The sequence below is a fragment of the Bombus bifarius genome, unplaced genomic scaffold (assembly GCF_011952205.1).
Source record: "Bombus bifarius isolate JDL3187 unplaced genomic scaffold, Bbif_JDL3187 scf7180000010271, whole genome shotgun sequence".
In the NCBI taxonomy this organism is placed as follows: Eukaryota; Metazoa; Arthropoda; class Insecta; order Hymenoptera; family Apidae; genus Bombus; species Bombus bifarius.
In genome coordinates this window covers 1,328,202-1,353,153 of record NW_022885586.1, presented here as the reverse complement: position 1 = coordinate 1,353,153, position 24,952 = coordinate 1,328,202, and the positions used below count along the sequence as shown (strand labels likewise).

The 24,952-nt window shown below is 51.6% G+C and overlaps 1 protein-coding gene across 6 annotated transcripts in view; it reads left to right on the top strand.

Annotated features, from left to right (window-relative positions):
- Positions 1-8,431, top strand: part of LOC117216309 (protein tiptop) — an 88,670-nt gene extending 80,239 nt beyond the window's left edge. For 5 of the 6 annotated variants that reach the window (XM_033462919.1, XM_033462917.1, XM_033462918.1 and 2 more), the window contains 2 exons: positions 951-1,194; positions 2,279-8,431. In XM_033462919.1, the coding sequence (XP_033318810.1) occupies positions 951-1,194; positions 2,279-6,251 (4,217 nt within the window). In that variant the 3' untranslated portion in view covers positions 6,252-8,431. Of the gene's footprint in view, positions 1-950; positions 1,195-1,886; positions 2,143-2,278 lie in introns of those variants that run through there. The other variant, XM_033462922.1, reaches the window with a different exon arrangement.
- The last annotated feature ends 16,521 nt before the right edge of the window (positions 8,432-24,952 follow it).

Below are 24,952 nucleotides of genomic sequence, written 5' to 3'. Positions count from 1 at the left end.
CGCGCCAGCCGGAGAGAGACAATGGACAATGGGGACATAAATCTGCGTAATTAGTTGCCGATGCCTTCTCGGATCGATGCGCGATCTCTTTTCCCTCCTTCTTCCGTGGCCCATCGGCGAACAAACGATCGTTTGGTTGGCCAGTCGGCAAAGTAGGACGGTGCTCTTCGTCCTGCTTGTCCCCACCCCTCTCGGAAGGGAGGTGTGCTGAGTCCTTTCCGCCTCTTTCTTCCTTTTGCTCTCTTCGGCCACCGGAGAGATGCCCGGATCCGCGGGCTCCTCGTCTTGCGCCATCTCGAACGAGGACGCGTCACCGGAACAAGATGGCGATCCCCGTTGCGTCCGTTCGCCGATACTCGCCGGAAATCCGATTTAACGACCGACCGGAACGGGTCGCGTTTCCGCCGCTTCTGGATCAGCCGGAGTCCCGCCGATCCGATCGTCTGCTCGCCTAGAGCGTAAAACGACGACACGCTCCTCTTCTGGTTTTCAGCGTCGAAGTAGAACGTTCGATCGTGCCGGTGATTCGTTCGAGAGTTAGAAATGGAAGGGCAACGGAAGTCCGTAGGTTGCTCGACAATGGCACGCGATGACTTTGCTCGACGCACTTTCGATGCAATCCCGCGTACCCTCGTCGCCGCGTACTGTCGTTCGCGACAGTCTTCTACGTCGTCGTAGCCGCGAAAGGCCGATAAATGAGCCGATAACGGCATTGTCTCGCGCCAACCGTCCTCGCTGTTCGCCTCTTTGCGTCCTTTTCCAACGCTCGCTTTTCTCGTTCCCAAATTCTCGGTGCGAACGGCGCGGCGTGGTTACGAGACGCGTCGATCTTCCTTTCCTTCCTCCTCGATTCAGTGACTGGCGCCGTAACCGCGGCGTAACCGCGCCCAGTTCGCCGTCTAGGCCGCTATCGCGTCGCACTGAAACGATCGTACGATTTTCCGTTGCAGGGGAGGACGGAGTCGAAGGCTCAGGGCCTGGCGCGGACCTCCAGGGCGAGGAAGGCGACTGCGTGGAGGATGACGGCCCAATTAGTCCTAGCGAGAGAGGTTGCACGACGGCAGCCAAAGAGGAAGAGGATGGGGACGCGACCGACGAAGAAGACGACGAGGACGCATCGCCGCCCACTCCACCGCCTTCCGCAACCGCGAGACTGAATCCTACTATTTTAAGGGACACTGGACCACCGGACAGGTAAAAATCTCGATTAACGTGCTTCGCGATAATTACGAAAGGAAACGGACCGAGACGAGGCGAAACGAAACGAAACGCGAAGCCTATACTTAGGAAGAGACGAAGGCGCGACCGTCGAAAGTGGTATGAACGTAAATTTCAACGAACACGGTTCGCTTGAAACTCATTAGTCGGTGCTTTACTGGCAGCATGGTCATAAACCGCCTAAATCAACGAGAGCGCCGCTGCCGTTCTCTTTGAAGTTGCCGGCGCCGGGCGCCCCTCGTGTACACACACGGGTATTCTCGTTGTTTGAGCGCAACGAATCGTCACGGATACGTGCGGCGCACGAGCGAGAGAACGGTGTAAACGTCGCGTCGTTCGCTGTCTCTGCTAAAGGAAACACGAAGGGGAGAGAGAGGCGAGGAGATGCGGCGCGCACGAGGACAACAGAGAGAGAGAACGAAGGAGGGATAAATAAGCCGGTGCCAGACCGATATCGGTGACTGCCGTGCGACGTCATACAGCTAATAGAGATAGGCACGTGTTACGCGTCGGCCTGCATCGACGATCCCACCAACGCCGACGATGACGGCGCTCCACCACCGCTCCGGTACCGCTTTGCCGCATCACCGGTTACAACGGGGGCGGTGGTGGATGCGTGTGCCGGTGGCAGGCTGCGGCAGTGGCGCCTCCGTGTCCTCCGCTGCCCCGCCACCCATCGAAAACTTCCCCTGCATGCGTGCCGGCGCCGTTCCCCTTTCGTCTCGCGGCACGCATTCGGCATTCAGTCAGAGGCAGTCAGTTACGAGCGAGCCGTCGTCAAGTCTACACAACCTCTCTCGCTCGCTCTCCATCTTCGATTCGGTTCGCGTGCCGCGAGCAGCACGCGACACGACACGCCGCGCACGGATCCTTCGTCCAGTCGCCAGAGTCGCAGCGAACCTCGTCCACAGGATTCGACCACGGGTATCGATCTCCCGCTGTTTTTCGCCGCGCGAATCCGATCAACGCCTGCGCGTCCCTGCGATCCCAGCGATCCCGGCCGTCCGATCTTCACCGATCATCGCGCGTAACGTTTCTCCTTTCTGTTTCATGCTTTCAGAGAGCCAATGAGTCCACGCTGTCCCTCGAGAGATTCTCGGGAATCGTCCGGCCCGGCGACCGGAAGTCCGCCGCCGCCAGCGACGCGAAGCACCGCGAGCCCGGTGAGTCCGAGCGGGATCGTGCCACTGCCCCTCGGAAGCCATCCACTGCTACCCCCTCATTCGGCGGCGATGATGGCGGCGTACCTGCAACAGACCCACCAGAGACTGCTACTAGGCCACTCGCCGCTATCCCGTGGTTCCGTGTCTCCGTTGGTATCCTCATCGTGCTCGCCACCGGCAGCTACTCCTGGCCTTCTGGTCTCGCCCAGCAGCGTCGGCGAGGTATCGCCGTCGGCCACGCCGTTGCCCGCGGTGCTCGACTTTAGCACGAGGAAAGCGTCGTCGACGGAGGACGACGAAGAGGAGCAGATACTGAACCTCAGCAAGCCGCCAACACCGTCCTCCTCCACGGAGGCGAACAACGGACCTTTGGATTTATCGGTGCCAAGTAGAAAACGACCTGGACCGGAAGATTCTCCGCCGCTGCCCGTTCGCAAGTCCTCCAGGTTGTCCGCTGGTACGGCGGCGGCAGCGGCGGCGGCGGCAGCTGCGGCGGCCGCAGCGGCTCACCAGGAGGCCGCTCAAGCCGTCACGGCTGCAGGTTTCGGCAGACCACCCGTCGTTTCGCCGTGGACGTCGCCCGTCGTCGCCTCTCACTTTCCCTACTTCGCGGCCGCGGTCGCGGCAGCGGCTACTAGTCAACAGCAACTCTCGCCGAAGAGCACCGCCGGCGTAGTCGAACATCATCAGCAACTTTGGAACGGCAAGATGAAACCACCGTCCGCTCTCGACAAGTCGTATCAGCCGAGCGAAGCGACCAAAGCCCTGGAGAAGATGAGCGAACTGAGCAAACTGGGCGGCGAGGATCTGTTCAGATCGAGCACGAGCGCCGGCAGTGGCGGAGCGAGCGGAGCCGCGGCAGCCGCAGCCGCAGCCGCCGCGGCAGCGGTCGCGGGCAACGCGACCGCCGGCTCCACGTCCGGCAGTCGACACAGTGCCTGGCAGTCTCACTGGCTGAACAAGGGGGCCGATCAAGCCAAGGACGTGCTCAAGTGCGTATGGTGCAAGCAGAGTTTCCCCACGTTGGCCGCGATGACGACTCACATGAAGGAGGCGAAACACTGCGGCGTAAACATGCCCGTGCCAGCGGCCGCGTCAGCGCTCCACCCGCAGCCACCGAGCGTGGCCAGTATCGTGACGCCGCAGCAGCCGCATCAGCCGCACCAGCCGCAAACCACCGCGTCCAGCAACAACGCTGGCTCCGGCGCCGGTGGTGGTGGTTCCGCGACTCCGAGCAGCAAACAGAGTCCATCCGAGTTGAACCTGCTGATCAAGGAGACGATGCCTCTGCCGAGGAAGCTGGTCAGGGGTCAGGACGTTTGGCTGGGGAAGGGAGCCGAGCAGACCAGGCAGATTCTCAAGTGTATGTGGTGCGGTCAGAGTTTCCGCTCTCTCGCCGAGATGACGTCGCACATGCAGCAGACGCAACACTACACCAACATCATCTCCCAGGAGCAGATTATCTCGTGGAAGTCGTCGGACGAGAACAAGAGTGGCAGCGGTGGAAGCGGAGGAAGCGGAGGTGGCGGTGCAGGCAGTGGATCCGTAACCGGCGCCGCTGGTGGCGGGGGTGGCGCGGTTACCGCCGGTGGCGCGTCCGGACCGCACGCCGGAAACGCCACTGGCCCGGGCTCCGGCGCTACTAGCAGCCACGTGAGCGCCGTGCTCACGTGCAAGGTTTGCGATCAAGCGTTCAGCTCGCTGAAAGAACTGAGCAACCACATGGTGAAGAATTCCCACTACAAGGAGCACATAATGCGATCGATCACCGAGAGCGGCGGTCGCAGGCGGCAGACGCGGGAGAAACGCAAGAAGTCGCTGCCGGTGAGAAAATTGTTGGAACTGGAACGAGCGCAGAACGAGTTCAAGAACGGCGACGCGGCTACCGGACTGAGCCACAGTCTCGGCAAACACGCCGGTCGTATAACGTGCGAGAAATGCGGCGAGAAGATCGAGACGACCATCTTCGTCGATCATATACGCCAGTGTATCGGAGCGGGCACCGTGGGCGCGAATCAGCGAAACTTCTTGAAGAACGCGTTGATGTCGAATCACCTACCGGCCACGTTACCGCCGACCGAGACCGGCCGCAAGAGCGTCACCGAGGACGGTTCGTCGGTGTCCTCGAGACACCATCGGTCGCCCTCGTCGGCCAGCGACGCCACCACACCAGGAAAGGACACGCCGACACCGACCGCCGGCGAGACCACTGGTAGTTCCTCGCCATCCGTGTTGAACGCCATCGAGAAACTGATCGAGAAGAGCTTCGATTCTCGCGTGAGGCACGGTACACCGGGTCTGCATCACGCTCAACCCGGAGCCCCGATGGGTACAAGCATCTTGAAGCGGCTGGGCATCGACGAGAGCGTCGATTACACGAAACCGTTGGTCGATCCACAGACGATGAACCTTCTCCGGTCTTATCAGCAGCAACATCAGCACCAGCAGCAGCAGCAACACTACGCGACAAGTACGGCCGCGCGGCGGGAACGCAGCGGAAGCGAGTCGAGCTCCGTGTCGGAACGAGGAAGCGGCGGTAGAACCGACGCGATGACGCCGGAGAGGCGCGTGGACCTTTCGTCGGTCGGCCACTCGGACACCAGGCATTCCCACCATCATCGGGTCACGCCGGACAAGCAATTGGGTGCGCAAACCTTGCCCTCGAGTCGTCACCATCCAACCACCGAGGAATCCGGGGACGAGGAGTCGTCCACGACCGCATCCGTTTCCGTTGCCGCGGCCAATTCGGCCGCGACGTCGGCGGCGAGCGTGGTCGTCAAGAAGGAACCCCGAGACGACGAGTCGGAGGATCGCGTGGCGAACGAGGAGGAACAGTCGCAGGCTCAGTCACAGTCGAACCGCGAGGTGTTCGTGAAGAAGGAGATCATGGAGGATTGCAGAGACGAGGAGGAGCAAGGTTCGTTCAATCATCGACGAAGCAGCTTGCACGAAGGATCGGAGGAGGGTCGAGAGGTGTTGTCGCCTCGCATGAACCCACCGACTCCTAGATCGAGTGGTCAACCGGAACAGATGGCGCGCAGCCCATGCAGGAACAGCACCAGCAGTCCGACGAGCAGCGACCGGTCGGTAACGCCGCGTGGTACACCCGACACGAAGGGGTCGAGCAGTCTCGGGGCGCTTTCTTCCATGTTCGACAGCCTGTCCGGTGGCGGAGGTGGCGGAGGCGGCGGTAGCGGTGGCGGCGGTGGTGGCGGTAGCGGCGGAGGCTCGAACAACGCGGTCGACTCTCAGGGACGCAAAACCAGCAGCCATCCTTTGGCCGCGCTGCAGAAGCTTTGCGACAAGACGGAGACGCGAGGACCTAGCGGCAGCGCGGCTCGATCCGGTGGCGGTCCTGGAGCCGCGTCCGGTCTCGGAGCAGCGGCTGGAAGTGGCGTGGGCGCGACCGGACCCGGTTCCGGGACGACTCCGGGAGCGATCTTGGCGTTCAGCTGGGCCTGCAACGACGCCGTCGTCACCGCCGACTCGATCATGAAGTGCGCCTTCTGCGACACGCCGTTCATCTCCAAGGGCGCGTACAGGCATCATCTGTCCAAGATGCACTTCGTCAAGGACGGCGTGATTCCCGATCCACTGACGATCGGCCGATCAGCGGCGGCCGCGGCGGCGGCGGCGGCTGCTGCCGCGGCCGCGGCAGCAGCGGTCTCGCAAACCTCCGCCACCGGACCGCCGCCGGCCGGTCACAGTTCTTCCTCGCCCCCGACTTCCCAGCGCAACAAGTCGCCGCCGCTTGCACAGGCGAACGGTAGCCCGTCTCAGTCAGCGGCCTCTCCCCTCGAAGAGAGTCCGCACTCCAAATTTCTCAAGTATACGGAGCTGGCCAAGCAGTTGTCCAGCAAGTACGTATAGTCCGAGCCCCGTAAGTAGCGGTGCCACTTGTACATAAGTGTATCTATACTGTAATGACTATATAACTAGCGACGCGATTGCAACACCATTTCACCTCCTTCGAAACCTCCGCCTCGGGACATCCATCCTTTTTCGTTCGCGATTCCATTATCCGGTCTCCGCTGTTTCCTACCGCCTCGTCTCTCGTCTCTCTCGTCTTTCCCTCGTCCTCTCCCTTACTCCGCTTTCCACCCTCTGTTCGCCATTCCCCTCTTTATACCTATCGCTCCTTTTCGCCCGTTCAAATCGAATCGAACCAACTCGTCACCGGATAATCGAATCGCGCAACGAACACAGAGGGAGGAGGCAGATATCGAACGTGCGTTGATTAAATTGTGATGCCACCATATCTCGCGGCACTGCTGAGTCAAGGGGCTCGGCGAGCGACAAAGTTTGTGATTTTATAAATACTTAAGGACATTTACGACTGGCGTTGAGAAAGATAGCGATGCGATGCGAAAGATCGTGCGATCGACAGAGATAATTTGTATGCTTGAACGAGCGTGTGTCTACACGTGTGTACGTGTGCGTGTGTGTATGTGTGTGTGTGTGTTTCTGCGTACGAAAGGGAGAATGCGCGTGGTAGTGAATAAACGAACGACGAAAACGAGTGCAAGCGGAGAAAAGAGCAGCAAAGGCAGAGAGGATAGCGACTAAAATTTTCCAAGGTGTAGGACGGCAAGGCTTACCTGTCACACAGCTGTCGTAAGGTCAGATCAGCATGTATACCTCTAGAACATAAGAGCGTAGTTGATTAGCGCATAGGCTAGGCTAGGGTCCGCCCTTGTATAGGAATCTCTTTGTTGATACTTAGAACTACGAAACCGGTGAGATCGCGTTCGGGATTCGGACCTCGTCCAAAAAAGTCAACGGGTATTCGGCAAAGCGAACCGGCTGACGATTACGACGACGACGATGACGGCGATTGCAGAGTGAGAGAAAAGCGGCATAAAAGGAGCATCGAGAGCAACGAGAACACGGTGCAATAGCGAGGCTCGCAGTTATACTCGAAGCACACGTGCGCGGCGAGTCGAGCGCGCGCGACGCGGCCTCCTCGAACGTTATCGTTTTCCTTCGCTCGTAGCGTACGAGTAGACCATTGTAAATTTTCTTTGTTCAAATAATATTTATTGCGCCGTGCGAGTCGACGCGACGTTTTAAGTGTAAAATATTGTCATTACTATCGCTCGGATTATCGCGAATACCGTGTATATTGATTACGATTACGATTATTCTCTATACAATTAACGAAGGGGGAAACGCAGCGAAAAAGGAAAAAAAAAAAAAGAAACATTTCGAACGGCTACCAACACGCCGGGACTGCATCGTCTCTCGGCTGAGTGGAAAAACGGCGCGCGACCAACGCGTTCTCTGGCGAATCGTCTTCTGCCTGCGTGCGTGCGTGTGTGCGTGTGTGCGTGCGTGCGTGCTTGCTTGCTTGCTTGCTTGCGTGCATTCGAGAACTGGTAAAGTAGGAACGAAAGGGAAACGAGAGTAAAAGTGGCTGACGCCGCGAAGCGGGCAAAAGCGACACCGCGAGAGAGGAATCGAAATCCGGACGAGTACGATCGCGCGAGCGAGAATATGGAATAACGTGTGAAACGCGAGAACGCAAAGATGAAGGAAGAAGTGGGCGGGAAAGAGTAAGCCGAAGGGACGATGATTGCGCGCGTTCGAGGACGAGTTAAAAGCGCAATTTTGGAGCGGAACACACTTGTATACGTATTTCTTGTAAACTCTAATTCTTCCATCGCGGACTTTAAAAGTATTTATCGATATAACGATAATATTAATATTATTATTGTAATTATATACGACTGCTGAGAGAATGTGGCGGGTATAGGAGAAAAAAGAAGAACGTGGTCTACGTGGATGCGATACGCGGCATCATACGCGCGGAAAAAAACGAACGCGGCGCGTACGCACTCGCGGATACGAGAAACGAATACGAGAAATAGCCAACCGTACGAAAAATACGCTCGAAAAGTACCTACCTACTTACAAATGCGCAACCACAAAGATATGCATCATGTATACGCGACTCTTGAAACCATTTTACCAGATTTGTCATTATTTAATTATTTCGGTTGTATTTTAAAATGCAATTAAAGCTCAAATAAATATATATGTTATAAAGTAAATTCTCGTCTAAGTTTTCTTTACTCGTACATCTACATCCCATGTGTCCTTCCCTATATGCCATAACTGTTATATACTAACTGTCATACTATTTTTCGTTTCACTGGATACCATATGAAGTACGGATCACAAAATCCTAAAGAGAGACTATATTTTCCATTAAAATATAAAATTCTGCCTACAAATTGTCTATAAGAAACTATCGCTTCCCACGAATTTGCAGTAAATCAAATTCATTTACGCAGTCGTATCGGTCCGGTGCTCGATTGTTTCCGGTTATGTCGGTTCGGTGCATCAAGCTATTTCCAAGTCTTCCTTCCCACGAACGAAAATGGTTATTACTCTCGTAATAAAATTCGCCTTTCACAAATTTCCTGCAAAACTCATGCAGAAAATTGTCAGTGGATCCAGAAAAATCTGCATTAAAAAATTAAAAAGAAAAAAAAGCAGCGTGTCAGGACAACCGATTGACGAAAGAATTTCTCGTGCCACCTCCTTGCACATGTTATTCCTCTGATACAAACTCTCAATTTTGGGCCACAGATCTCTTTCGGTTCCCCAAAAATTCGATAGGGAATATCCCAATGAATTCGATCGATCAAATTTTCATTCTACTTATCTACTTTGTACACGTCTGTTTCAACTTTTCCACGTTACGTTCTCCACGTATATATACTCGCATTCCGGACGTATCTGTCTTTCTTTTCACTCATAGCTCGTCGTATCGTCGAATTCCGTCGCAGGACTCGCGACACATTGGAAGAAGCGCTGTCCGACGCGAAAAACAAACGCGGGCGAACGAGATGGAAACAGAGCCGAGCGAAGAAGGGGGGAAAGGAAGAGGAAGGATAGAGGGCTTACGGACCTCACCTACCTATTGCCTGGGTCTGGTAATGAATTCGTCTAATGGGTCGTAAAGAATGCGATCTTATGGAGCGGAGAGGATAAAATAAAACATTGGTGGAGAGACTACCGATTCTCGAACGATCCTTAAAGTAACCCTCGCTTTAAAGAAAGGAGCTCTTGTCTCTTTTCTTCTTTTCTTTCCACCTCCCCTTTCTAACCATTACTCTCTCTCCTCTTTTCGCTCCTTCGTTCTTCCAATCGTACCTCAGCTTCAGTTCCTCGCTGTGTCGCGTATCTTCCTTCCTGTGTCCTCGTTCGTTCGTCGAGCTTCTCGTTTTCTCGTGCGTCGATTCGCGCGCATCGTTTCGACGAGCAATGGGATATTCGAACCCAGAAAGTTGTCAAAACTCGACGCTGCACGATATTTTTGCGATTCGGAACTCTCGATACCCGGGCAAAATAATAATCTGTATAAACAATTTCGGAAAATACCGGGACTATTTGAGTTTATTTTTAGTCCAGTAATAACGATCCAATCGAGTTTGTGTATCGACTTTTTCCATTCATTTTAATTGGTACAATTTCATCGACGCGTCGCGACAGTTTGTACGCGGCAGAAATGAAACGTACGGACGTATGCGTTTGCTTCCTTCGCTACTTTCATTTCTTTCCACCTTTTCCCCTTTCCTGATTTTTCCTGCTTCCAGGAAGCTGCGCGTGGGCGATCCGCCGATGAACGAGAGCGAAGGCGTTGCAGGAACTTACCAAAAAGCGGTCTCGAGAGATCCGGCAGTCCGATAACTGTAGATTTGTAGAGGTTCTGGTCAACTGATAACCAAACCGCTAGCTGTTTTCACGCAGGAATCCGTTTTACTTCCCTTTCGTGTTCGCTCCGTCCGATATTATCGAAACTTAATCGACCAGCGACCACCTCTCCCTCTTTCGTCAATTTTCAAATTCCTCGCAAAATCTGAACCGTGGTATTACCGGCGAGCAGAAAGGGATCGACGCACAGTGATTCATAAACGAAAAGCAGCTAAATCATTTAAAACGGATAATCTTACTCGGAGCTTGAAGAAATAACGATCAACTGATTCAGAGATTCGTCGAATCTATCTTCCGACAGGCTCCAAATAATAAAATGACTAGGATAAATTCGTCATCAAACCTTCGAAACGCGATTATTTTCTCTGCACCTCGGAACTAATTGCTCTTTTATTGCTATAATTTATTACATCGAATATAGACTTTCTATTCTATCGTATACTTTCAGTATATCAAAAATTCATGGCAGAAAATTACTATAAATATCTGTGATTACCACTTTATGTAACCTAAAACCGTCAAACGCGATGAATCCAGGTGACACGTAACTCCTGTACAACTTAATTTTTCATCCCAATTCGCGGTTATTCTATTTTATACGTCCTATCGTAAGAGAATTTATCGGCATTTGTAAATTCCTCATTTACAACTTGTCACATTTCACCGATAATATCGGCTCTATCGTGCAACGGAGACCCGCCGTCGTCGATCTGACGCTTTCGTCAAAAACTCGAACGTCAAAGCAGCTGCAGCTTCGACGAAAATTCGAATTCTCTCGGAACGCGAGTCCTCCGCCCAACTAGCCGATGAAGACGTCAGTCGACCGGGAATGCGTGGGACAAGCTAACCGGGTATGCTGGCCGGTGGGTGTTCGCGTTCGCGCTCTTCTCGCGCGTCCTTCTCCGTCCTCTTTCTCTTCCCCTATCCGCGGATTTCCCTTCTTCTCTTCGCCTCCACTCGTCCCTTTCCTCCCCAGCCCGCACTTTCGCTTCTCTATCTCGCCGTTTTACTTTCCGCAAACTCCCCACCCGGACACACCGTCCCGTTCCAATTTAGTTTCGTAAGATACGCGCGATCTGTAAGTACATCTACTTTACGACGGTCGCGCGCGCATGCTAAGAGACCACCGCGCAAAAAAGAAGTCGCGTTTAAGGGGTAAGAGCAAGGATAAGGGTAAGACGCGTCTGATCAGGTAAGCTACTATCCGTGTAGAGACGCCAGACTCGCCAACATTTGTTCCTCGGTTTACACGGGGCCCCGTGTACCGTGAACACAACAGGGCTCGACGATATTCCATGGTGGAACGATAAAAATCCCGCGTCACAGCGGAGAAATCTTACGCGATATTTGCATTGCAAATTAGGCAGCTTTACGACCATCCACTTTTGTCTGTCATAGCGACGCGATGATCGTTCGCGTTCAAGGTTCACAAAACAGCTATGCGTTTCGATTCATTTAACGATATTGCTTGGACGCTCGGTTAAAGCTCGATTGAAATTGTTGCAGTAGCCTGCGGAGATGCGGATTGCCAAGTTCGGCAATTTTATGTACGGACAGCTTTCATTCTGAATTCTCTCAACGTCTTAGCTTATCATTTTTTTAGTAGCTGTTTAATTATTCATTGTTATCGCGCCATATTTGGTACAGGGTATTGATCTTATTTTGCAGATCTTCAGTCTGACCCATCGAAGCTGTTGTTGAAATTAAAGGGATCGTAATATTCTGAATATCTCGAGGATTTACATCCGTTGAATCGTAACCATAATCCGTACGAAACGAACGCGATACGATACTAAATGGCAACAGCAAGTGTGTGCATTTGTTCGTATCTTCTAATTTGTTTCTTTAAGAATTGTCCCGAATAATGAGATTATATCGTATTCAGGAGGCTGGTAACTCGATTGCCGATGTGTTGACTCGTATTCCACGACTGTAGGTTAATCGTCGAAGAAAGATCGATTCTCGTGTTTGATTCGTTTCGACGATTACTCTATCGCTGTGCTGGTTCTCAACCTTCCATGCTTCGCGTATCTGCTGGAAACGTAGCGTAATGTTCGTGTAGGTAGATAAAACTATAATCATAGTGCAACAGAGGAGATGAAATAAAGTACGCACAGAGTGTCTCATTTTGATCCATCCACGAAATTATCCTCCAAACTGTTCATTATCGGAGGAAATATTTCAAATAAAATTTACTACGTTTTGCGATTTCAAGCTGACCTTTGCTTCTTCGAACGAAACTATCCATTTCTATTCGACGCACTTTTTAATTCTCTATAAAAGTACTTCTCAAGGTACTTGGGTCGAACGAACGATCGATTCGAAAGGTATTTTAACTTCAGCGTCGCAAAACTTGTCGCGTGAAAAACGAGGAAAACGTAGAAAAAACTGTGCTCTCTTTCCTTGTCTCGCGTGCGACGAATTCTACGACAGTAAAATTGCGCATATATAGGCGGGTTAAAATTTGCATACTTAAACTACAAACATATACGTCGCGAGTTAATTAGGTCCAAGTAATATTAGATTCGCGCTGGAATAAATTGATCAGTGCCATTTGATCGTACGTTTATAGGACTACAAAAATGTCGTACTGTAACAATGAAAAATAGAACACGGCGGAAAAACTTGGCGCAAGTGCTTTCTGTATCCACACGACGCATCGACGAACAGAAAGATACGACACGGACATTTAACAAACGCTTTTCGCGTGTGCCACATAGAGAAGCCCCGTTGCTATCGTAAAAATTGTGGAAAAATTGAATTTAGAAGACGTTTATAGAAGGGAGGGAGGAAGGCGCGGGGTACGTTGGTAGGAAACGATCGCCGCGAACAAGCAGAAACACGAGATCGGGCGAAGAAACAGTGCGAAATAGAGCGGCAAGATACATGTCGGTGGTACAGGTAGCGCCGGTGCGAGTAGGAAAGCGAGTATGCGTGTGCACGCGAGTGCGGCTGCGATGCGCTAACGCGAGACGAGCGTAGAATCGCAGGAAGAAGAAGAAGAAGAGGTGGGGCGAGAATCTGTCAGGGCTGGCACACTCGGGCACAGATTTACAAGGCTGCTGTTGTTTTACGACCCCACAAAGTGCCGCTCGTACGTTCGTTCTGCCGGTCCGCACCTACACACGTCTCAACAGTCGATCGTCAAGGGCAACATACATACATACATACGTATAGTATAATATAGCTACGATCGAGCGGCGACCTTTCGCTCTAGAATCGATTCGCGAATCGATCGGTTCTCTGAAAAACGCGCGTGAAATCATCGTCGGAACCGATCGACTCGATCCGGTTCCAAGTTGCCACTCCGACGGCGTTCACCAATTTCAAGGTCGTATCGTGTAGCCGCAACTCGCGACAAAGCACGACTCACGGAAGCAAGATGCACGCCTACGCCGTGTTCACGGTAGCCGCGGTTAATCTTCTCCACGCGTCGGCGAGTTCGTTTCCTCCGCGAGCAGCTGGACACCAGGCTGCCGGGGACTGTACACAACCCCTGGCTATAAGTTCTCGAGCAAACGATACGAAGGGCACAACGAAAAATGTACGACGAACACGTTTTCGTTGGTTTCTTTCCTTTTCAAAGGAGTATTTTAACTTTCGATCGGTATCGGTACAGCGATACGAGGTTTCAGGATACGGCATACGCTTGATAAAATTTAAGTAAAGCACTTTAAAATTGAACGACATAATCCAAAGTCTTGCGAGTTATCTAGGATACAACGATATTAATCGAAGGTTGATACGAAGAGTACAGGACCGCACCATTTTTGCGATATCGTGATTTCTATGTCACTTGGTCGTCCTGTGAGGTTCAATCTGAATTCTCAGAGGTCACTCGTGATCCATCGAAAAGTATCGACTTATTTATTTATCGAGAAGTTTATCATTATCAGTTTTATGAATATTCGCACTGCAATTTGTGAAACTTGACGCAGGAAGGAACAGAAAAGATCGCACTGCGATCAAATTGGGTGGAACACCCTGTACGTACCTTACAGCTCGAAAAGCTCGTAGTATTTTTAGTGTTGCGTTTGGTCGGCAACGTATCGCCAAGGAAAATAACCAGAGGACAGGCAAGCGCGAATTTTGCGCCCACCGTATAGATCCGGTTCTGTGAATTTTTCGTTATCGAGCAGAAAAGGGTCTATGTCAGGTACGCAGGTGTCGTGACGATGTTTTATTACGCCATAATCGAGGCAACCGAGACGCCGGAAGTTAGCACAGATAGTAGACATCGCGTTGCTGGAAAGAGGCGAGGGAGCCGCTTTCGACACCGGTGCCTGTCGAACGTCCAACACGTTCGTTCGTTCTATCTTTTCACCGATCTTTCCGCGTTTTCCATCAACGTTACCTCGCCGCTCGCTTCCACAGATTCGAGAAGATCGGACCTTAATTCGAGAACCAGCGATTTATCCGGCTAATCGTTGGATAATTCGTACGCGGATGCGATACGACGCGGAGAACCCGCGAGTACATCGTTTACTTTAATCGACGCGCACGATAGATATTAATCCGAGTCGATTAAATCGATTACAGGAAACGCCACTAGATAGCACGTAGCAGCGCGGCCTACGCTCCGTCGTCGTAGCTCGAGTCGACCGAATAAATCAAAGGCGCGTTAATGGATGTCGCGTTAAGCGTTGTCAACGAGATTCTTCTGCTATGCAGAGTTGGAAGGAAGACCATCGACTGACCGCGCAGACGACGATTAGTCTTCAACTAAGATAAACTTCGCTTAAAATCTCTCGAAACTCGAAGAATTGCTGTTCAACTACTTTTTCTTTTTAAACCGTCTAAGGAGGCCATCTATCGTCTTAATTGCCATTACGCAAAATTCTTCCTGCCAAATTCGATTAATCGCAAGGCGAAGATCGTGGAATAAAAAGTTGACTGGTCTGTGATCGGTTTTCCGATATGAAACGTTACATTGCGAGTAAACGGGAGGATTTCATCGCGACGTAATCGAAAATGAAAACAATTTGGTGCGAGATGCAAGTCTTTCAGACTCAAGTGACATTTACAACATTTTGATGAGTTCGTTTTCCATTTCCGTTTCTCTATTTCCAGACTGGTCGTCGACCAGTAATTTTAAGCGATTCTTTAGCTTTCTCCATATTTTCGTTTAAACTTTCGTTTAGCTTAAAACGATTAAGGTCGCATATATCACAGCGACGAAAGCTATTGCGAGATATTGCAAGAAACTTGCAGGAGCATTCAAGAATATTTTCGGATACCGTAAAAGGCAAGAACTTGAAAAAAGCTGCGTGACTCGTATTCAGTACGATACGACGACGTCGCTAAGAATATGGTTGCTCGCGAAGGGTTAATAGAAAATGGATAATTTAACTTACCCGATCTGATCAATTTCGACGAATCAAAGCTGCGTTCCTTCGGCTCGTCTTCTTTCCAGCCTCGCACGGTACCTCGATCGAACGCTTTTCCACCCTCGTCTCCGCCAGTTCTTCCGGACGATTCTCCGATCGTGCAGACTGCATCAAACTGCGAGTACGTATCGTGATTACGAACTAAGGGTAATACGAAAGCAAAGGCAACAAAACGGCGATGCAAGATAACGATAAACTAGACTCGGGAAGAAAAGTACCCGTCTCTGGAGACAGAGCCTCGCGAGGCGGAAAATACAAGCGAGAACAGAAAGGAAAAGAGAGAGAGAGAGAAAGAGAGAGAGAGAGGGAGAGAGAGAGGCGACACCGTGCACGAGGTAGAAGCAACGAGCGAGCATGAGAAGGGAAATGGTACGGTGGAAGAGAGAAGCGAAAGTAAAAAGAGAAAAGATTAGACTACTATTTTGCAGTTTCTTATAAATATTCATTCCTCCTTCTCGATGAATCGGGGAGGGACTAGAGGCTCGCGCTCCAGGCGGTAAGTCGCGTTAAGAGCGCTAACGAGCGACCCCTCCAGCAAGAAGGGAGTTTCCCCTTGGTTTCCCACTTCCCCGCTGCCACCGCCGAGTACATACACCGGGGACCTCTGTTTCTTCCCTTTCTCTCTTCTCCCTTCCGTTTCTTTTCTCAGAGCAATTCCACGAGGCAACCGCGCGCTGCGCTGAGTTGTGCGAATTTGTTTAATTAGAAGTTAGGCCGACGATACATTAGCAATGTAAATATCCCTCTCGCCTTCTCCGCTCCGTTTTCTTCCGCTCTCCTGTCCTCGATCCTCTCTCGGCGTCTCTCTTTCGATCTCCTTTCTCGTCCTTTCAAGACATCGTAGATCCGCGAGCGGAAATTATCGTATAGCCTGTGCCCGCCAACCCCGATGAGACGCGATAGACCGATGCGACGAGCGTCGCGTGATTTAGCTCTTTCGTTTGCAAGTTGCGGCACGCCGATCTGCGAATCACCGATCGAACGCGCGTCCGAAACGGTAGATCACACGGTTGAGAGCCACGGTCGTGACTTGCTAGAAGAGAAGAAAAGAGAAGAGAGGAGAAGAGAAGAAGAGAAGAGAAGCGAAGAGAAGCGGCATCGCTTCGCTCGAGCGTCATCTAATTATGTTTTACGCGGGACAGAGCAATAACTTCCAAGGCTGCGTTCGTTCCCTTTCTTCTGCCGGCTGGCTTTGCGCAGCCCGTGCAAGCTCGTGCACGCGAACGTAAGATTTACCTGAACGCGAGACGGAGCAGAGGAATGGGGGAGGGACGCATCGCGAGAGACGATCTGCGACTCGCGATCGCTATACAAGCGGCGTTTTCACCGTTTGCGATCGTTTGAACGGGGTGACGCTGGTTGCACGGCAACGAGTCGGCGTTAAAGATCATTAATATTTCGGAGGTTCGGCGAGACGGCGGATTGGCGATCGGCCAAATGGCAAAACGGCGAGCGGCCACGCGCGATCGGGTGTTGGCGGATTAGGAAGACGGCGCGATCGTTCGTGCGTCGACTGACGATGCGACGCGACGATTGCCTGCCGATCGAGACAGCTTTCGTGGTTTCGTGGCAACGAAGGAAACGAAGAACACCGTGGAAAGAAGCGAGAAGGTGCGTTTAACGACGAAAAGCGACGAGAAGCATGGGACGAGGAACGATCGTCGACGGTGCCGGCCGTCGCGTCGGAGAGCCGCCCTTCATTGGTTTTCCCGAGATTAACACCCATAACTCATTCGGGACACGGAGCCGTGCGTCACTCCTAGCTACGCTATAATTGCCGACATAAATCAATCGGCCGATGAGATCATAAACCCGGGGCGATACACTGCGCCAACAGATCCATATAACGGCGAGTGCACGGCTGCATGTTAAATGTCAATTGACGTCGGCCTGACGTATCGGATTACCACGAACACGGCCGCGAGATGGCACGACACGCGTCGATAGGGACTCTCCAAAGCTAATACGTATCTTCCATCCTATTCTCGTTTCGCTCGTTTTTTCTCCTCCTCCTCCCCCCCCCCCGTCGTAATACCGTAACCTTCTGGTTCGGCTCGAAGATGGTTAGATCTCGCGCGCACCAGAAACTCCACCCGGTCGTAGACGGAAAGCTCGTGGACGAGCTGCCGCGACCCTGAACTCTCTTTAGTCGGAGGTGGAGGCGGAGGCGAAGACCGAGAGGCACGGGTATACTCTCGTACGTAAGTACGTGCGGCGGCTGTGCCTGTACGGGGCGGTTCGCGAGCCTAAATATTGAGACGGTGTTTATTTAGCCGGGAGATATATGATATAACGCGGACAATATAATGCATTGTATTCAAATACGGGAGCCCGCGAGTCGTGACCGGGAGCACCGTAGAGGCTTGGTCGTCGCTATCGGCCAGCACCGGCGGCACTGCACCATCGTACACCGCTGCACACACCGCTCCGCACCGCTCCGCACCGCTCCACGACGATTCAACGATGCTCCAGCAACGGCACACTGGCACCGGCAACGGCATCAACCACTGGCAAACACAGTGGAAGCCCCAGCGTCGCTGCTACCACCGGTTACCTCTCTCGACGACACCGGTCACCGTCACCCATCCCATCCTACCTAACCGACAATCCGCTACCATTCCGCCCGTATAAATAATACGACGCGCCTCGATTCTCAGGATTTGACGCGGCCCGCGAATACCCACCTACTCGAACCGGCGACCAGCATAGGATTCGAGGAACGGAACGGACTAACGCGAAACCATCGCATCGTAAAACCGCCGGGCTTACGCGCGCATCTACGTGCATCTACGACGCACCCGGCTCCTCTACCTGGTCGAGAAACGGGCCGATGTCGGCCTCGAACCATATACACACGTGAACGCTTCGTAGGCAGCTATGTAGCCGCATGACAGCGAGTCCGCGCCCGGCGTACGTTACCAGCTATCTACGGTCCATATCAAATGCGGCCGTGTCCTTCCATCGTGCTCCGTTTACACTACGTCTTCCACGTAGTTCGTTTCTTCTACTCCTTCTTCTTTTTAACCTTCGTGCCTCTGTCCCTTTCTCTCCACGAGTGTCTCCAAAGTCAGCCACCCTGGCGACTCTTTTGTGCTTTTAGCCGAGTCTTTATACCAGATCGTTTCCTCCAACGATCGTTTGTTTCGCCATGCTAAGTACGATCTCTGAACCGATCAGGATACAGCCGCGTTCCAACTTGACGCGCTCTTACATTTTTTATTCGTTCGTATATTTCTAACGCCAAAGTGGATCTCGAATTGCAGCGGGATACACGTGGCGCGCGCTTATCTCGAAAATCGAACGTGACGTAAATCGCACGAGGGAAAATATTCGTAAAATTATTCGAAACTACTTCGAGTAGCGATAGTTTCGAAACACGAGCGCGATACGAAAGAACCGTAACTAACGCGTTTCCTCGAAACGCCAACGTTTCACGCCGACGACGTCTCCGATCGTTTCTAGGTAGTTCGAGATGCCGCCTTTCGATCGACGAACAGCGCACAGCCTGCTAATTCATTCCGAGAAACAACAACGATAAACCAGGCGTAGAAAAGGCGTGGATCGAATGAAAAATCGAAAGGGTCGGTTGGAACGTTGGGAAGAGCGATGCGACGATGATTACGGCAACTACCAAGCTGCTTCGCCTAACAAACTCGCTCTATCTTTGGTTGGAGAGCGGATAAGAAAGGGGCGATGCGGAGGTAGCTTCGCGGAAAGAGGTTGAGCACGCGAAAGAAGGACGCGGGGGTGTGTGGCGTTGGGAATGGAAGAGGGTAGAGAAGAGAAAATTCGGGTAAAGTTTCGTCATTGCGAAATGACACGAGTGGTCTTTATAGCGGCAACGCCGGCTGAGAGAGACCATCCTTTTCGACGGTTGTCTTTCTCCTTCGTTCCGGGTGTATTGACAAAAGTGTCGGTCGGCTTCTCCGCCTCTCGTAGTTTCGTCGCGCCATTCTCCGATATTACCGCCCCGTCGAGGGTTCTGGCACCGGGTAGGATGAGGGTGATTGCGACGAAATCATTGCGAGGAATAGAAGAGGTGCCGCAGTTGGGAACTCATAAGACGTAAAACCGTCTTACCAATGGAGGCAGACGCGGCTACAAGGAAACGGGGGAGGACAGGCAACGACCAGGGAGAACGACAGAGACAGAGAGACAGAGACGAAGGCGGCAACGGCTGCGGTTGCGGCAGCAAACGAACGTCGGAAACTCTAATCGAGGCGAGAGCGAAGCAAAAAGACGGGGAAAAGTCGCGAGTTCCACGGCTGTCCCGATACGTGACGTCTTCCTTGGCGGTAAAATTACCGTCGTTGTAATTTGGAATTCGCGCGCAACGTCGTGTACTTTGCACGCGACGTACCTAAGAACGACGAGCTTTCCGAGGGATTCGAGCTTTGCGATCGCGAGCGAAAGGAGACGACGGACGACGCTGTTGATTCGACGGCTAGCCGTTGTTCGTCCGTTCTCGGTTCCATTTCTGTCCTCCGCCGATCGAGCCGCTGCTAGTCAAGCCAACGATGATAAAGCAAATAGATAATGTCCGAACTTTAATTAAAACTGGACGGCTGAGTGACATATTTGATTACCCGAGAATTTAATTAATCGCTTCGCGAACTCGCACCGATGGAACGCGAGGAGGGAGAAGAGAGTTCGATGGGGCCGGACCAGGGAGGCGAGGGACGGGCCGGCGGACGGCGAAGCGACCAAGCCGATAAGTCGCGAATTTGTATCGCGAAATTATCTCCTTTTTACGTTCACGCTACGTAGAACGGCCGAGTTCACTAACGAGAGACTAATTAGTCGCGCGAAATTACTCGCATCTATAGGCGCGATAAGCAACGACGTAGCCTGTACGCTTCGATACGCGTACATGCTACTCAAACTACCACCTGTCGTTTTCCTTCCGCTCTCCTCGCTTTTCGTTTCTTTCCTCGAACGGCGATGGACCCATCCGATGTTACTTTGATCTCGATTATCGTTTGCCTCGTTGCACCACTTTTATTCTCGCGACAGACTCCTTCGACGAACGCTTCGATTCTTCTTCGCCAACCAACGTTTGTCATCGATAGACCGAAAGATTTAAAGCAACGTGTATATGTATATATAATTATAGCGTTTCTTTCAACGACTCTTTGCTTTCTAAACCGTTTGGCAACTACTTTGATCGACTCTGCGAAATGTTAGTCGACGTTACGAATATCTCCTACTAATAGATACGCAAACGTGAGAAAAGCGCCGATCTTCGGCATTCGAATTCTCTTTCGAAAGCTGTCAAACTATTTTCCAGGTACAACGACGAAGCATCCGCTCCGTAAGTGGAAGTTTATAACAATCGAGATGCCCAATGTAAAACGGTAAACATGCCCATCGTTTTGTAATTTTAGAAGGAAGCAACTCGTAGGAAAGATTTATTATTCAAGATAAAAATTGCGCGATATGAAATCATAATCATTTTACACGGTGCTTGAATCAGATGGTAAACGAGAATAATTATCAAGATCTGTTAATTGTTCCTAAAGAGTCGAATAGCATTTGCCTGTCAGCGTGAAGAAAAAGATTATGGAATTTACACTACATCGCAAAAGCAAATTAATGGTACCAAGAGAAAAAAGAAAAGAAAATTTAAATATATGTAATAGATACGTGGCACGCGTCTGTTTTCCACTGATTTCCCCTCAGTCGTTATAAAGTTCCACTCACGGAGCAGATGTTTCATCGTCTACACAACAGTTTGGTAACTTATAAACGAAATTTAAAAATTTATTGGCACGATATTCCGAACGAAAAAAGCTCGTCGACGTATAAAAGAATGGCAATGGAGCGAAAAGCTGGTAATACTTTTTCTCGGTCGGGTTCTCGTTTTTCTTTGCATCTAGAAGCAACGTAGCCACGTGTTGGCGGTTTTGTTTGCGCCGCGAGCGACCGACATCGCGGGAGGTAATTTGCCTGAGAACAGAGGTAACCGGAATGCGCGTATCACTGCCACTGCGAGCATCTTTTTCGCGTAGTTATTCTACCAATTACGGTTCGAACATTATCCGACACTCTAATAACACGGACCGAAACGTCGTTACGGTCAACGTTCGTGCTTCGCTCGAATCGTGCTACGGACAGCAGACTCGCATCGCGAGATCGTTAGCCCTGGACCGGTGTACCGCGGTGATTTACATTAATGATTCGTCTCGTAGAGACGGGAGCGCACCGGCATTGGTTACAAGATTGGAAGTGCATCGTTCTTCTTGCTTCTCTCTCTCTCTCTCTCTCCTCTCCCTCCCTCTTTCTCTCGACAACGAGGAGATCGCGATTCGATCATTTAGCCCGTTAGTCCTACGAAACAATTATTCTAGCTCGGTTTCGTTGTAACGGCGGTGTCAGAGGTCGCGATCTGTTCGACCAACTTTATTTCGTTACGTAAAACATTTTTATAGACTGTAACAGAAAAACGTGACGAGATAGATTTTTTATTTTGTTGACAGGAGAGCAATTTCAGGATTTATTTTATTCGGGGTTGCCCGATTTTAATCTATAATTACAAATTACTCGTAAATTATATTTATCGCTCTATTATATATCGCTGTGTGGACAAATGGCTCGGAGAAGAATCGAATGGTTTTCAGGGGAATGTAATTCAGTGTAATTAGGTTTTTTATAAATTGCCGCGTAGAGGTACACGAAGGACCGCGATGATATATCTGCCGGAACACGCATCCGCCGTAACTATACTGCGAATCGAAGGTTCGTCACGAGTGCTCCGAAATACTCGCGTTGGCGATCGTTGCTCGAAATTTGGCAAAGCTCGACTACTGAACTTTCGTTTCTTATCGCGTCACCTACGATCGCTTCTTCCATACTGGCATTAAATCGTCCGCCCTTTTTCGATCGATCGATTCGCAAGGCGAACGCGAAGGCCGCGGGTCGGCCCGCTACGGAGGCCGGACGCAAGACGCGAGTCAGTGGGACGGAAAGAGGCGAAGCATCGCCGTGAGGCTTTCAGCGCCAGGGTTCGCCGAGCGACTGCCGATCGTAAATATCGCGTGGCGCATCAGATATTTCGGAGGGAAGGAGCGAGAGTTATGGTGGCCAGTCTGGCAGACGTGGCGCAAAGTCATAGACAGGGAGAAACGCAGACTGAAAAGAAGAACGGAGCAGGAGGAGAGGGAGGAAGAGACGAATCGCGCGAAAGACAAAGAAAGGGGTAGAGGAGGAGAGCGAGATCGGAACCGGGGGAATATGGGATGAAAATGAAGAAAGGGTGGAAAACGAGACGGATAAAGCAACGAAGGGCGGAGGCAGTGGATGCGAGGGTGGTGGCAGTGGGTCGAAAGAGAACAAGCAGAAAGAAGCAAAGAGAGAAAAACAGAGCGGCAGGCTAGTACGTGCAAGAACCCTTTGCTCTATCGCTCGACGCTGGCGAAAGCGGAGCGTTGGAAGAAGAGAGAGTGAAACGAGCAGCGAAACGGAGAGGCGCAACGGCAGCTTCGGTATAGCATAACTTCAGGTATATCCAGTGCCAGTAAATTATACGCAAAGTGTACGCGAAGGCCCCCTTCGTCCCGCAGCGTCACCGCCAGCTAGCCCCCGTCCTCCCTCTTTCCCCTCGTTTCTCATCCTTTTCGTTTCCCTTCTCTTCTTCCACGTCCTTCTCCTCGACGCTACTTCCCACCCTCGGTACCCCAGAGGCCGCGCCTGCCTCACGTACATCATTATGATTGATCGCTTCACCTTACTTTGTAATTAAAACTAGTTGCCATTGTGCCCGGCTCCGTGTGCTCGTTCTCCCTTTCTCCTTCTACAGCCCCGTCGTCTCTTTCTCGCTCGCGCGTACATACATTCTCGTCCGTTCTCGTTCCCTTTCACGCCACCGGTCTTCGTCTCCCGCGAGCATTTACATACACAACGATGAAGTAAGAGCAACGGCGGTGCCACCGAGCACCCACCACCGGTTATCGTACAACCAGCCATCTAGCTATCCGGCTATCCAGACGACTAACCAACCAGCCCGACCAGCGACACCGACGAACCAGCTACGAACCAGCCGATCTTTGCGACGAACAGAAGCACGTTCGTTTGCTTCTGCCTTGGATTCCGCTCCTGTTACCACCGCTACCGCTTCTCCCGCCCTCGTCATCGTCGCCGTCACCGCCATCAACGCGATACCGATACGCTTCACACGGTTAGGTACCGAGACCGGAATTACGTTGCAAATAGTTTCGTTCTCGCGATCTTGCGGCGGAGTGTAGTAACCGGCGAACCAAACTCTATACAGCAGAGTAAAAGCGAGTATCGTACTCTTATTTCTCACGTGGTCGATTTAAAAAACGCGGCCATCGTTTACCAATTGCTCTTCGTAGCAATTGCTCGTTTACCTGAAATTGCAGAACGTACGTAGAAATTTGCTCGTCGATAGAAATTTATCACGTACCTGTTCGCAAATGTTTCCATCTTATTCTGAAAAATGTACGCGCAACGTGTGTACGTAGAATTTGTTTCATAAGTTGAAACGTTATACAACTAGAACGTTAAACGTACGGTTTCGTACCGGTTTCCCATATCTGGAAAGTGTCCTAACATCCTCTGAAAGTGTCGTAATATTTACGTACGAGAGTGTATACTCGGATAGATGGGGGAGTTCTCGAAGCGAGCCAAGATCCACGAGAAGAAACTAAGTCGAAGAGTTCCATCGTCACTCGTTACCCTGAAAATATCGACGCACGCGATATTCGCGCGTGCTGGCGCTATAACTGCCAAAGCGGCGGATCCTTCGATCCCCGTCGACGACTTTCTTCCTTCGATTCTCTTCCTTTCATCCCTGTTTTCGTTGCCACTCCCCGTTCCAGCCCCATCGTGTATCTTCTCCCCTGGCCCCTTCGCGTCTCTGCTCGTCCGAACCAAGTCACCACCGCCACAATCCGGTGAGCGCACCCCTGTCTCTTCCCGGGAGCCATGCGTCATAGTTATCTATGCTTTTTGCAACGGAGACTGATTTAGAGCCGTCTAAGGACCCGGAGCCCGACGAAAATTAAATAATTGCTAATTTATGGCGCGCATCGAGCAGCTCGTTACCTCTCCTTCGAATCCTCGCCCCACCTCAACCACTCGCCTCCTTTATGCACGCATACAACCGCGTACGGTTACGCGTTATCCTTTGCTCGTTTACTTCCGTTCGTGGAATCCGGATCAGAAACCGATGAGACCGATTATATCGTAGAAACATGGCGATACATCTCGGACCCATCGAATACAAAATTACGCGTCCCAGGTACGAAGACGCGCGACTGAACCGATTGTCAAAAAGCGGGATTCTCGCGTACCATATTTCTGGCTTCGTGCAAGAAGCAACAACGTCGATGTTTATACCGTCGAGATGTCAGCGCTTAGAGATACGTGAAAAACTTACGTTCGAATAATTTTCGACGCAGAAGGTTCGGCTGTTTCGATTCTCCTTTCTAACACAAGAAGAGAGGG